Source organism: Haliotis asinina, chromosome 3 (assembly GCF_037392515.1).
Source record: "Haliotis asinina isolate JCU_RB_2024 chromosome 3, JCU_Hal_asi_v2, whole genome shotgun sequence".
Classification (NCBI taxonomy): Eukaryota; Metazoa; Mollusca; class Gastropoda; order Lepetellida; family Haliotidae; genus Haliotis; species Haliotis asinina.
The window spans coordinates 49169207-49182451 of NC_090282.1; the positions used below are offsets into that span (position 1 = coordinate 49169207).

Sequence of the window (13245 nt, forward strand, 5' to 3'; positions counted from 1 at the left end):
AAGTCCATATCTTCAAAACTATTTGGCCTTTTAAAACCAAACTGTGCATGCACATCTGTAGTAGTATATACGATAGTGGTTTTGGAGAATGTCCTTCTCTGGGTTTCAATTTAAAAGTTGGGACCCTGTGAAGGACGTGATCCGCAACCACTATTGTATATACTACTATTTCTTTTACTGGTCTTCCACAGCATTCACAATATTGGCATATATATTTCTCACCAAAAGTTTTGACTCACTAGTAAAAACATAGCCACTTACATCAGGCAACTGTTCTAAATTAAATGTTGCAAAATATGCCATACTGTTTAAAGGTACCGTTTACACATGAACAGATACATTGTAAAATAAATTTGTAACGTTGAAAAGATTATTGTCATGAATTCCGTAACTAATGAAAATAGGTGACAATTGGCGATTTCTTAATCAAACTATACGCCAAAACGCATATCTTCACATGTTTTTTCACCAATTTCATGCATGATCCTCGTGCAGTACACGTGATTACAGTTTGCAGTCAGTTTCCACGGGAGATGAGAAATCAATTTTCAATGTAAATATATTAACTCATACATAAATGTCGTTTTTTTGAAAATTGTGTAATGACATCAATAAAATGCAACAAGAGTCATCAGAAGATGACATATCCCCAAAACTTTGAAAATAGCAAAAGGCACCACTTTGTGGTTTGACTCACATACCTGTCAGGTTTTGCAGAAAGATATTAAATAGTTTTCGAGTTTTGCTTCTGAAACGAAGCCCATCCCTGCATTTTGAGGCTAAGTCAGAATCGTTTCAATGGAAACCTGAGTTTTGCTGAAAGATAAACAACTCAAAACAAGAAACGCATAGGTAGTATATTTCCAGGTACCTCGAATTTGAATCATTGGTGTCTATGTAATCAGTATATTCATGGTGAACGCTGTCTGCAAACATTTCCCAGTTTGAATCCATGGTCATTGAGGACAACTCGCCAAAACGCACCAAACCAAAATCTGTTTTCCTCAATAAATGCAATAAATTGTGAACGTTTCGTTTAGCACGCACATTCCATGCATCATTTCCAATACATGTCGGGGGGGGGGGGGGGGGGGGGGGGGGAATGGCAAGGCAGCTGAATGTGTCACTGAGTACCATAGCAAGACTTTGGCATCGCTACCAGCATCTACCCCGTGTGACCATGCCCACTCAAGACGGGTATTTTTTGGCTTTCACAGTTGCGGAACAGGTTCTCCACCGTATCCTCCACAACATCAGTAGTGCCAGGACAGACAGTGAGGAACCGATTATGTGAAGCTGGTATCCGTTCCTGAAGACCTTTGCGAGGACTTGTACTTACACATCAACATTGACGACTCAGACAGTGGTGTTGCCAACATATCCCATGGCCATAGCAAGGTGGAGTGATGAGTCCCGTTACATGGTGCAACGTCCTGGCGGAAGAGCTCGTGTATATCAACATCGTAATCAACGCTGTGCTGCAAATTGTGTACAGGAAGTGGAGAGATTTGAAGGTTATAGTGTCATGGTTTGGGCTGGAATCTCATACAGTGGCAGGACAGATCTCATTCAGGTCCAGGGCAATTTGACAACTTGATGTTACCGTGATGAAATCAACAGGCCTCATGTCCTTCCTTTCATTAAACCGCCAGAATGTCATTTTTCAGCATCATAACGCTCGGCTGCATACAGCAAGAATAACCAGGGATTTCCTTGCCCAGAACAGCATTCAGGTTCTTGTCTGGCGAATTGGATCGTCGTGTGCGACAGTGTGACCCTAAGCCACTGAGGGAAGAGTACCAACTCATTCCCAGGCACTGGGATGCCAAGCAACCATTGATGCTAATGGTGGCCACACAAGATACTCACTGCTCTGCGACCTTGACCTTGGAACACTTGTCATTTGTGAGGTACAACTTCTTGCAACATTGGACCATTAATGTTCATTCAGGCTTTCATGACTGCCCTGTATTACTGGACCTTAAGTGTATAAACTGATAACAATTTTCAGCTATGCATTTCATTTTTTCACAGTAGGATATTAAGAAGTTTTCAAGTTGTGTTCTAGAAACAAAGCCCATCCCTCCCTAGTGAGACTAAGTCAGAATCGTTGCCATGGAAAATGCAAAAATGATGAATCACTTAAATCTGTAAATAGCAAAAGGCATAACTTAAAGGTGTGTCTCACATATCTGCCAAGTTTTCCAGAAAGATACTAAGAAGTTTTGGAGTTCTGCTCCTGAAACGAAGCTCAGGCACCCATTTTGAGACAAAGTCTGAATCGTTTCCATGGAAAACCAGAAAATGATAAATCACAAAAACTTGTAAATGTCACAGTGTCTAGGAAAATCTGGGCATTTGGGCATTTTTCTTTTTGTTTTCAATAGTGAAGGCAAATGAACTAAATCGGTTCCACTAATACAGTTCAAACATATGTGACCCAAAATCTTTACTAGAAGCACAACACTTTCATCTGAGACATTTACTTTAATCCATTTCATTTACATACAACTGCAAGCACAACTTGCCAATGCAGACACACCACAACTGTAGTGAAAGTCTTTATTATCAATATAAAGTTGTATCAGCATCTGTTCGCCGCAGCCCCTTCAGTACTGAATCAGCTTCCTGTAGAGTTATGTGTTTGTCTGAGCCCAAGAAGGCAGATGTCATCTCGAGGTCCCTCACCTGCAGCTTGACAGCCACACCTCGATGATACTTCCTGGAAATAAATAAGCATGATGTGGAAGGATGTTTAATTCATGGTTTCATTAATTAATGCTTTACTGGGCAGTTGGATGTGCAAATGCCTCCCAACTTCTTATCAGGCTGAATTGGTCTCAGGTGAAATTTCTCAATATAACATACACTTAGAATTTTCAAATTGAATTTTCAGCCAATCACACTTAGTCTCCTTTTATTTTGACAATTTCAAATGACCAGTGAACATAGCTGTAGCAAATCTGAAGCCCACGACAATAAGAGTAATCTGAAATGATTGTTTCCCTTTTACTTCACCGTTGATGCAGAAATCATGTTTTCTATTAATCTCTAATAAAAACACATTCTGTGTATTTACTTATAAAAAAATATTAGTAACTGATACACTTACAATTCAAAAGTTTTACACATAATAGAGTTCAGTGCATAATTTCGAATTGCAGAATTGGAAAATCCGTTCCATGTTAGTTGCATCCATTAGACTTTTCCTGGAATTTAGCAAAGGCTCTGACCGATTCCCTAAATCAGTTTGATACAAGTGTTCAGTAACAGTGCTGTGCTTGCTGAGCATACAAGTCATAAAGCCATAGTAGTCACTGTGCCAACCCATTTGCACTTACAAGTTATAGGCAATGGTTCATCAAACTTATTTCACGAAAACTTCCTTTTCAATTATTGAATAATGGATACTGTTCCTACCTATAAATACCTCACATTCTGACTGGTGGTATATTGCCAAGGAAACTTCAGCCCTCCAAGCTACTAAGGTCATCAAGTGCTTCAAGTTTGAAGTCAATAACTTTCATAACTTACCAGTTCATATGTTATGTCATATGTCTGATGTCAAAATTGTGCCAGTTCTTGTCAATGGTTATGTGATTTGGGGGTTTAAGTGATATGGATTTAGTTAGTGATTGTTTCTTTAAGGTGTTATATTTACATAGACCTGTACCAAATATTGGTACAGTTAGAACCAGTATGTGAAGTAGTTTCCATTTTGCAAACAACTTGGGCAAACAACTATGCCTGGCATTTAGCAGTGCACAAAATAATGCACTAGTCCAAAATTTGAATGTAGACACGGGTTTCATCATTAAGCTGCTAATATGATGAACATTTTTATCAACCTTAATCCTGTTTGTTATGAGGGAGGAGTGCAGGGAAAGGGAAAGACAGGTGCTCGAAAAGCATGTGCATACTGCTAGACACATATTAGATGATCATGCGCACTAAACGCATTTGTGACAAGAGAGGCGATACAACGAACTGGGCGAGAACACTTGGCTGCTACAGGTAGTTTGACGATTATGCACGTGCAATACATGCTAACCGTGACATGAAATCAACACCGCTACTGTGTAACACCTGTCTTGCTACTGTTACCATTCAGTAACAGATAACTTTTAACATATTAAAAAGTTAAATGAAACACAATTAACTATATGTAGTTATTATCTATTTAATATTTAGCAGACGAAAAGTCAACTTTATCCATTAAAACAACACCGCATATTCCTTCGAATGATAAGACTGCAATTTCAGGCATAAGACAAATAGATGATTGGGGCATTGACAAGCATTTTAGATATTCAACAATTTTGTTAAAAAAAACCCAGGAAAATGTCATTTGCTTCTTGAAATGGATCGATGGTCCTAAACATATTTGCTCAGTATATTGTGTTGATTCAATTCATTGGGATTGTACCAGTTCCCAAATCGAGTGTGCTCTAACAATTCATGTGTGAAACACATGGGGAAAATGAACTTCTCGATATTTATCAGACAACCTGTCTCCCTCTTGTTTCAAGTGGATCGTTCTGTGGGGCGTTCCCAAGTATGCAAACTGGGGTCATTTGTCAGGTCATGGATCATCTTACATGTGTTTACCAGTAAGTGCCGACTAATTTATTATGCTGTGTCATCTCCATCCTTGCTCAGCAACCTCGCTGTCCCTTTCTTCGCACTCCTCCCTCGTAACAGTGTCATCTCCATCCTTGCTCAGCAACCATGCTGGCTGTCCCTTTCTTTGCACTCCTCCTTCGTAACAAACTGGGAACTGTGTCAATATCTTGACAAGAGTCATCAGAAGATGACATATTCCCCCAGCCCCCACATATTTGAAAGGACAAACCATTTGAGAGTTACTTGATGTTTTGTAGACTAAGTTTGAATCATTTAAGTGGAAATCATGAAAAATATATATGCCATATAAACAGCAAAAGGCACCACTTCAAGATCTGTCTCATATATCTGCCAAGACCTGTTGAAAGATATCAAATGTTTTTGAGTTGTGCTCCGGAAATAAGCCCATAACTCCATTTTGAGACTAAGTCCAAAATGTTTCCATGGAAAATGGGAAAATGATTAATCACAAAAACCTGTAAATAGCAGAGGGCAGCACTCAGGTCCTGATTGATATATCTACCAAGTTTCGCAGAAAAATATTGAACGGGTTTTGAGTTACACTCCGGAAACAAAGCCCACCCCATCATTAGATTAAGCCCAAAATGTTCCATGGAAAACCAAAAAACCAAAAAAAAAAAAAAAAAAAAAAACCCCTAAAAATCTGTACAGAGCAAAAGGCATAACTATAGGTTCAGAATATTATATCCATCAATTTTGGTCTAAAAATATTGAAGTTTTGAAAGGAAACAAAATGATTACATACAGACATACAGACGAGGTGTTGACTACATCCCCCCGCATTACATGTCATAATGAACAGTGAAAGATTTGGATTGATTTAGATTTAACCGGGGCTGTTTTTTATGGACACCCATATCTCAGTCTATCAAAAACAATGTGTTTAGATACTGTAAACATTCTTATTTCCACGCCTTTAAATTTTCACGAGTGATGCTCACTAAACCTTTTCGCGCCTTCTTATTTTCGCAAGGTGATCTTGTTACAGGGGCGTCTCTAAATGTTTTTACACGACACATAGGTCCGTGACCATTGAGCTGTTATAAAATAAACAGATTTGCAAAGTGATTTAACAACAAATTAATGTAATTGATTTCAGAATTATTCTTTTTTAATTAGGTGTTAGAGCAATGAAAATAGAACATGATTGAGTCGTGTTAATCCAGGTTAGCCCAGCGGTGACACGTGATTGAGCAATGACACCTGTATTGTTTTTGTGTCTTTGACTTACCTGAATAGAGTGTGTGATATATCTATTTTATTGCATGTTTTTATTCTCGTGCCGTGAAATCTGACGCGAAGTTCGCGAAATTAAACGGTTGCGAAAATCTGGCCCTGTTGTTTCACAATATACTGAGACATGACACTAGTGTGACAATTCAGTCTTTAGTTTGAACCCTTGGCATCATGTATGAATAAGTGAAGAACAAGACAAAAAGATGCGAGAGACACTGGAAGAAAAGAAGTCAAAAACAGAAAACCAGGATCATGAGGGCTTACATAATTATGTATTCCTAGGATGTGGATTACGATCATCATGTTTTCTAGTACAGTCACATGTATAATATATATTTCTGATGCTACATTATGTTATGCGGTGTATCTTGTATAAGTATAATGGGCCAAGGGCCCCTACATTGTTAATAATCTTTACTCTATAGATAACCATGTTTCCTTCGTCTGTCACTAGTTCTTCATATCTAGCCATGGTTAGACATGGCAAAGACCTCTGATATGAAAATATGTATTTGCGATGTGAGTACCAGTCTCTGCAAGAAGCAAGTCTCTAACTGACAGAGGTATGGTATAAAATATTGCACTTTTGATTTGCCATTATAGGTTTATAATTTTGTTTATTTGTTTTTTCATAATCAGCAATGCGTTTTATATGTAATGAATAAGTGATAACAGTGTTTTAATTATGTTTGATTTTTCTGGTTGCAAGTGACATTTAAAGATGTCAACAAATCAAGAGATTTGAGTGAAGTTAAGTCTCACAGTTTATCAAGTACACAATGGCTTAAAAACATGACAGACTTACTTTTGTAAGAACAACAAATCTGAATTACATCCAAAAGAGCATCCAAGACCACAGTGTTTTCTTCCTATTTTGGTAACTATTTATTTTTCATACAAATAGGCTGCTATGACTTATAAATGTCCATGTACAAATTACCTAAAGACATACAGTATGATTTATGATGAGATGTTAGGGGTGTGCAAGAGAAAGCATAAGAAGAAGCATCCATAATAACAAGTACAACCATTTCAAGAAAATAGATCATGAAGATAAGTACATTCTTGTGTATGTTTCCAGAACAGAAACTATGGTTGGTTTTCCCTAATGGTTACTGAGAAACAACATGCACAAAGTCAGAAAAGCATGACAAGGGCAACACCTCTGAAAGAATCATGCCAAACTGGTTTCCCTATCCATAATAGATTCTAAGGAAATCTGTCCCTAATGTGGGGATGCTGCACAGGGGACAAATGATAAGGATCATAATCTTAAGACACACATCAAATTTGGTTTCCATATCAGTTTCTGAAAAAATCTGTCCTGATCATATTCAGATGGACGGACCTCAAACCTATATCAGCCTTGAACTTTGTGTGAGTATGGAAACTTCAACCACCCATGGAGCACCCCCCATCCCCCAAAAAAAACAACAACAAAAAAACCCAAAACAACCCATCTTCCCCAACTCCCCCCACCCCCACCCCCCAAAACAGAAAACCAAAAAGGTCACATGCAACGTAAAACCTCCATCTGGAGACTAAGAACGAAACATTTCCAAGGAAACCAAGAAAATAATAAATCACAAAAACCTGTAAATAGCAAAAGGCACCGCTTCAGGTTCTGATTGATATATAACAGAATCTGTCTAAACTGGGACTCATTGGGACTGAAGAAATAAGCTGGTGTTCACAATGTGCTGGATTGTAGAGCTGATGATAATAAACAAACCACGGATGGGCTTGAGATTTTATGCCAGTGTTGACAACTTGCCAGATTGGAAAGATGCCGGTTTTGACAGCTTCCACTGTATCTACCAAGTTTTTCACAACACAATTACATGTTTTTTCAGTTCTGCTCCACCCCACCATTAGACTCACACCAAAATGTTCCATGGAAAAACAAAAAAATAAATAAAAATGCCAAAAATCTGTAAACAGCAAAAATTACAATTACTATAGGTTGCGATTATTATACCTAGCAATTTTGGTCTAAAATTATTGAACAATCTTTGAAAATGATTATGGATGGACGGGCGCACTGACAATGTCTCAACTATATCCACCCACATTACATGCCGGGGGGATAAAAATGACAAAGATCTGCAAATAGCAAAGGGCACCACCTTGAGATCTGCCTCACATGCTTACATGGAAACCAAGAAAAACAAAAATGACAAAAATATGCAAGTAGCAAAAGGCACCACTTTAAATTATGTTGAACAGTCAAAAGATATTGAACAGTTTTTCAGCTGTACTCTGGACACAAAGGTCACCCTTCGCTTTGAGTTCAAACCATTTGCATTGAAACCAAGCAAAATAGATATGACAACAATGTGGAAATAGCAAAAGACACCATGTTAGGTGCTGTTTGATATGCGAGGGGTGTCCAAATGTGGTCGGCTTCACTACATTCTTGATGTCCAATGTTGAATAAACTTCCATTTTATTTTTAAAGGGGCACTGATGCGGAACGAATAATGTTTCTCGCCAACGGTCTAATTACGAAACCAAACTGCAATTTGGTCAGCGCCCGCTCCTTCGACCATGACGGACAAAGGAAGTGGGCTCCTGTCCATATCAGCAGAATTTTTTCACCTAAATAGTCAGGAGGCCGGATGCCCATCATATGCCATTTGTTTAAAAATATCCATGGTATTCCTTGTCCGATCGTAACCAAATATCCCAGCAGTGTAGTACTTTTAGGATGCTTGGATGGTATAGTTTCTGATCCAATTTGATCCTATTTCTGCGTTTCTAACCTCGATATTTAATCATGTTACATCAAAATATGATGTCTACAGGCACGTAGCAAGCCATTTGTTTCAGTACGGAAGATTGCAAAGCTTTATATTTAGGTAGTTTTGAGTGTTGGTTGAGCTGTGATAGCAAATATCATACGTAAATTTTGGTAGCTATGGTAGCTACAGTGGTTTCTTATTTATGATAATAAAAACACAAAGTTGATTTATTTGAATTCGTAAACAAAAAACGATGACTTTGCCTTTGGTAGAGAAATCTGAAAATTTTCTTACGTAAAAAACCCCTTATTTCACCTATTTACCAAAGTACACACCAAATGCCAGTGTGTATTCCTTATGTAACGAAATTCCCTTGGTATCCTCAAAACAGTTTCGGCCCATAAGTGTTTTCAGGCTGTATGCGACACAGAGATTACATCTTCCTTGCTGTAACTCGCGCTTGATGGTGTAAATACACGTGTTATTTGTCATCATTCCCTTAATGATTTTTTAACAGGTATAATTAGTAGTAACACCACTTCGGTTACTCAACAAAGGTTTTCATTTGGCATTTCTCCTGTCTGGAGTAAATACTCAACATTATAAATTAAGGTCTGTAATGGCAAATGTATTGTATGTTATGTAATATGTGCATGTAAGTGATGCAAGAGGGTTTATCAGCTGAGTTACAAAAGCAAACATCGATCAAAGGATTAACCGATAACACACTGATTGATTAATTACTTTTATCTTCTAGCGGATTTGTCAAAAGGCAGAGTGTGTAGATGAAAACACCCTGTCGTAAAGTGTGAGTGCAAAAAAAAAAAAAACTCCCTTCAAAGAATTAACCACCCTTGCGTTGATTGATTGATTGCTCATTATTGGTTAACTAAATTACTTAGAATAGTGGACATCATACAACTAGTTGCCAGGTGTGCTATCTTGGGAGACCAATGAGAGGTTTATCTGGTTTTCATCAACGAAAGACGTGAAACGATGTGTTACTTTTCCGCAAATGAGACAGTTGTAAGACACGCGACACAGAGCAGGATTATTTACCAGCTGCAGATGAATGGAATACGATTTCTTTTACGTGGATATTGATGGATACACTCCTGAACAAGGTAGTAGCCTGACATTGTTGCTATAAAATTAGTCTGTTTTACATTCAGTATTTGCATTTTGTTTTAATGTATTTATTGTAGCATTCAGCAGAATCTGTAGGACAGAAAACAGACACTAGATCGCGTATGTGTGTGAAATAGGATGCACATTGGCAATCTATACAATGTATAAATGTTGCTGTTATGTTAGAAATTTACTATGAGTATAAGCAGATCGTGTGTTCTTTTGTTAATTTTCAGAATCATACAAATATGACAATAAACTAATTAGGGTTATGAGGCAAAATATAGAGACGTACATTGGCTTCGTTATTTTTCCGTCCTAATAGTTTTTTACCATTTCTACCACTGGCAGATGATTAACCTTCAAAGTGTTTCATTTGTTTTCATAATACATTTGTTATGAAGTAAAAAATGACTTCACCTCAGTTGATCTGTCTATAATTAAACTATCAGTTGCGCCTACGGACTGCGCAGCAGAGGTCACGAACCAGTCACGAATTCTGGGATATCATCCGGGTACTCACAGGAGAAAAACAATAACAAAAGTTTACACCAGTCCACGGAAATTGCTCCGCATTTGTGCCCCTTTAAGGAATCATTAGCAAATGAATATCCAGAAATGGACTGCGTTTTCTATAATTCCCACCTCTTTTAACATGCATCTACAATATCCAAACAGAGACTCGCTATTTGGTGCTGGTCTGTAGCCTGAGATTTATTTTCTTCCGGGCATATGTTCTCACTTAGGTCATACTTCCAAATATATCAGAGTCGAGCGCCTATGTAGTTAAGACGTGATAATCTAACTGCCAGAAATAGAACTAAATTGACGTGACACAACATATCCGGTATTCTGTAACTGTACTGAGTTATATCATTCTTATAGTTCTGACATTTCCTATTTCGTCCATAAAAGCATGCGACCTTTTAACAAACATTTTCTTACTCTGGGTTTAGCTTTGCCTTTTCGCACACGCAGTGGAATTTACATCCAAAGTCAATGTAAAGATCATCCCCAACAGTCTCCATTATTGTTGCTGCAACAACACGATTCGATGGATCACCAATCTGCATCAACTTTGACTTTCGGAGAATGGAAGCAAATGTTTCGTCTTGCGAATCTATTTCCTCATGCTCTCTTGTATTAATTCGGATCTGTTCTTCAGTTATTTTCCCCATAGCCCGTGCAAAACCAAGCAATGCCTTTTCTCCGGGTAATGATTCTCCATACTCAGTGGTGACTGACTCAGTCTTTTCCCTCCTAGAAGATTCTTCAACTGTAATAGTTGTGCTTTTACCACTCCCTGAACCGAAACGACATTTGGTCAATGTCAACACTGACGTTTTGCTGAGAGCATGGAGTCTGTATAACATGGAAGCGGCCATGTTTGATTAGGTATCCAATGAAAACGGCTTTTACTGTATTGCAGTAACTAACGGAATGGATGATTGGTTCGAGTGAAAACTTAGTCATCACATCGGCGTGCCCGACGAAAACTGAACAAGTCATCAGTGATCATGAGTGACAACTTTGCAAAGATGATGGAATTCATGTCATTGGTCGGAAAGCTAAAGGTTATTCTAATAGTTTAAAGTAGTGTATATGTCACACCATTGATATCAGAATGCCATCAGTATTTAGGGTATCACATAGAAAAGTGTGAATAAGCTTGTGAACGTTTTCGGGTTTTGAATATTCGCGGTTTACCTACAGAGTAACAGCACCAGAACGTTACAAATTACATTACAATGCCAAATGACGTAATTTGTGAAACTTATCAGAAACAATCCTCTTTGACGTCAGACAGTTCCTGGCGTGGTACCTACATGCTCCTCCTACTCATTGAGTAAGCTGAACGATGTATGCTAGTTTGTGTAGGACAAGGACAGCGGGGCAGTTTATAGCAAGCGGATATGAAAGCACTTTTATTCAAATATATGTAGTACCATATTTCAGTGGACTAATAACTAGTCTCTTAAATGAACATATTTTTACAGGAAAACTCATAGTAAAATATAATGAAAAAAACGCCTGATACTTTCTTTATTTTCAGAAAGTTTTGGAAATCTATACTTGCTACATGTTCTAGACTTGCATGGCTTTCTTGGCTATATTTAATTCAGGGTATCTGTGACAGATTATTTCAACGTAAGTTTTGGAACAAGATGAATTATAAGTTGGAACTAGTGTACATATATGTTTTTCTTCATTCAGAAATTTGCATCATTACTCAGAAATCAGAAATTGTGTTTATTTCATATTTCGGTTTCAATGTAACTTTTGGAATGAAATGAATTATAAATGGGAACTAGTATGCACATATGTTTTTTTCTTTTATTTCTTTCATTAATTTGGATCATTACACAGAACTGGAGTTTATTGGTTTATTTTCTTTTTCTTAGCAGTAAGAATGCATTATAGTGTACAGGTCAGCCATTTTTGTGCCTCTTCTGTCAATATATTCTATTCTATATTCTAGGTCAAAGCGGGTCTTAAAAATATTTGGTAAGGGTTAGACTTAGGGTTTGGGTATGGGACTGTCATGGAATTCTGGAACTTGTGATCTTCATATTGGGGATCCATTACTGATTTCAGTAAGTCAACATGGCATACAAATTGGGATGGCGCTGTCCCTTGCTGCATGTGCTCACAAGTCCTGTAGGCTCTGAACGTGGCTTATAAAGGACATCTCTACCATTTTAGATAAAATGAACTTTTTCAACAATTTTAGCCTTGGTGTCCAATAAACATTTACTCTAAAGGGGCAGTGATTAAGAGCAGTTTCCGTGGACTGGTTGCTTCTTTTGTTATTGTTTTTCTCCCCTGAGAGCCCTGATGATATCCCAGAATTCGTATGCTTAATTCATAGTATTAGTACAGACTGATGAACAAAGTTGAAATCATTTTTACTTCATTATTATGTAAACAAATGAAAACATTTTGAAGTTTAATCATCTGCCAGTGGTGAAAACTGCGAGGACTGAAAAATAAATCTATGTCTTTATATTTTGTCTTCTAATCCAAATTAGTTTATTGTTATATTTGTATGCAATTTGAAACTTTATAAAAAAGCACCATGATCAGCTGGTAGGTATAGTGAATTTATAACATGACTGTAATATCCAAACATTGTATATATTGCCATCATGAATCATATTTCACACATGCGATATGTGTGACCTCGTGTATGTTGTCTGTCCTACAGATTCTGTTGAATGCTACAACAAATAAATTAAAACCAAATGCAAATATGTAAATGCAGATATTAAATTTAAAAGGATCTAAAGTTACAGCAACAATGTCTGGGTATTACCTTGTCCTTTAACTGGCTAAGAGATAAAGAAATCTCTGCAATATTTATTCAGTCTTCAGTGACAATTGTTTATTTATTTTGTGTTAATGTCCTGAAAATTCTCAGTCTGGTGTTACTAACTTAGGTTTATAGAAGAATTTGTCATACGTTTCTCCACCTGTGTCTGTACAGGTGTCAACTTTG

The 13245-nt window shown here is 37.4% G+C and overlaps 2 protein-coding genes across 2 annotated transcripts in view; one reads left to right on the top strand and one right to left on the bottom strand.

The window, feature by feature from the left end:
* Positions 1-2467: 2467 nt before the first annotated feature.
* On the bottom strand, positions 2468-11149 carry LOC137278147 (small ribosomal subunit protein bS1m-like). The gene is made up of 2 exons (XM_067810317.1): positions 10695-11149; positions 2468-2722 (listed from the first exon to the last, which is right to left on the bottom strand). Exons 1-2 carry the CDS (start codon positions 11132-11134, stop codon positions 2569-2571), a joined length of 594 nt encoding a protein of 197 aa, XP_067666418.1. The 5' UTR covers positions 11135-11149; the 3' UTR covers positions 2468-2568.
* A 74-nt stretch (positions 11150-11223) lies between these two features.
* The window catches only part of LOC137278146 (5'-deoxynucleotidase HDDC2-like), a 35272-nt gene continuing 33250 nt past the window's right edge, over positions 11224-13245 (top strand). Inside the window, exon 1 of the mRNA XM_067810316.1 lies at positions 11224-11323. Within this exon, the coding sequence (XP_067666417.1) occupies positions 11267-11323 (57 nt within the window). The 5' untranslated portion in view covers positions 11224-11266. The remainder of the gene's footprint in view (positions 11324-13245) is intronic.

Excerpts from the sequence above, each read along its gene's own strand:
- LOC137278147 (XM_067810317.1), bottom strand. The coding sequence starts at position 11,134 with ATGGCCGCTTCCATGTTATACAGACTCCATGCTCTCAGCAAAACGTCA. Across the intron at positions 2,723-10,694 it reads AAGGCAAAGCTAAACCCAGA|GAAGTATCATCGAGGTGTGG; the intron begins GTAAGAAAATGT and ends ATTTATTTCCAG.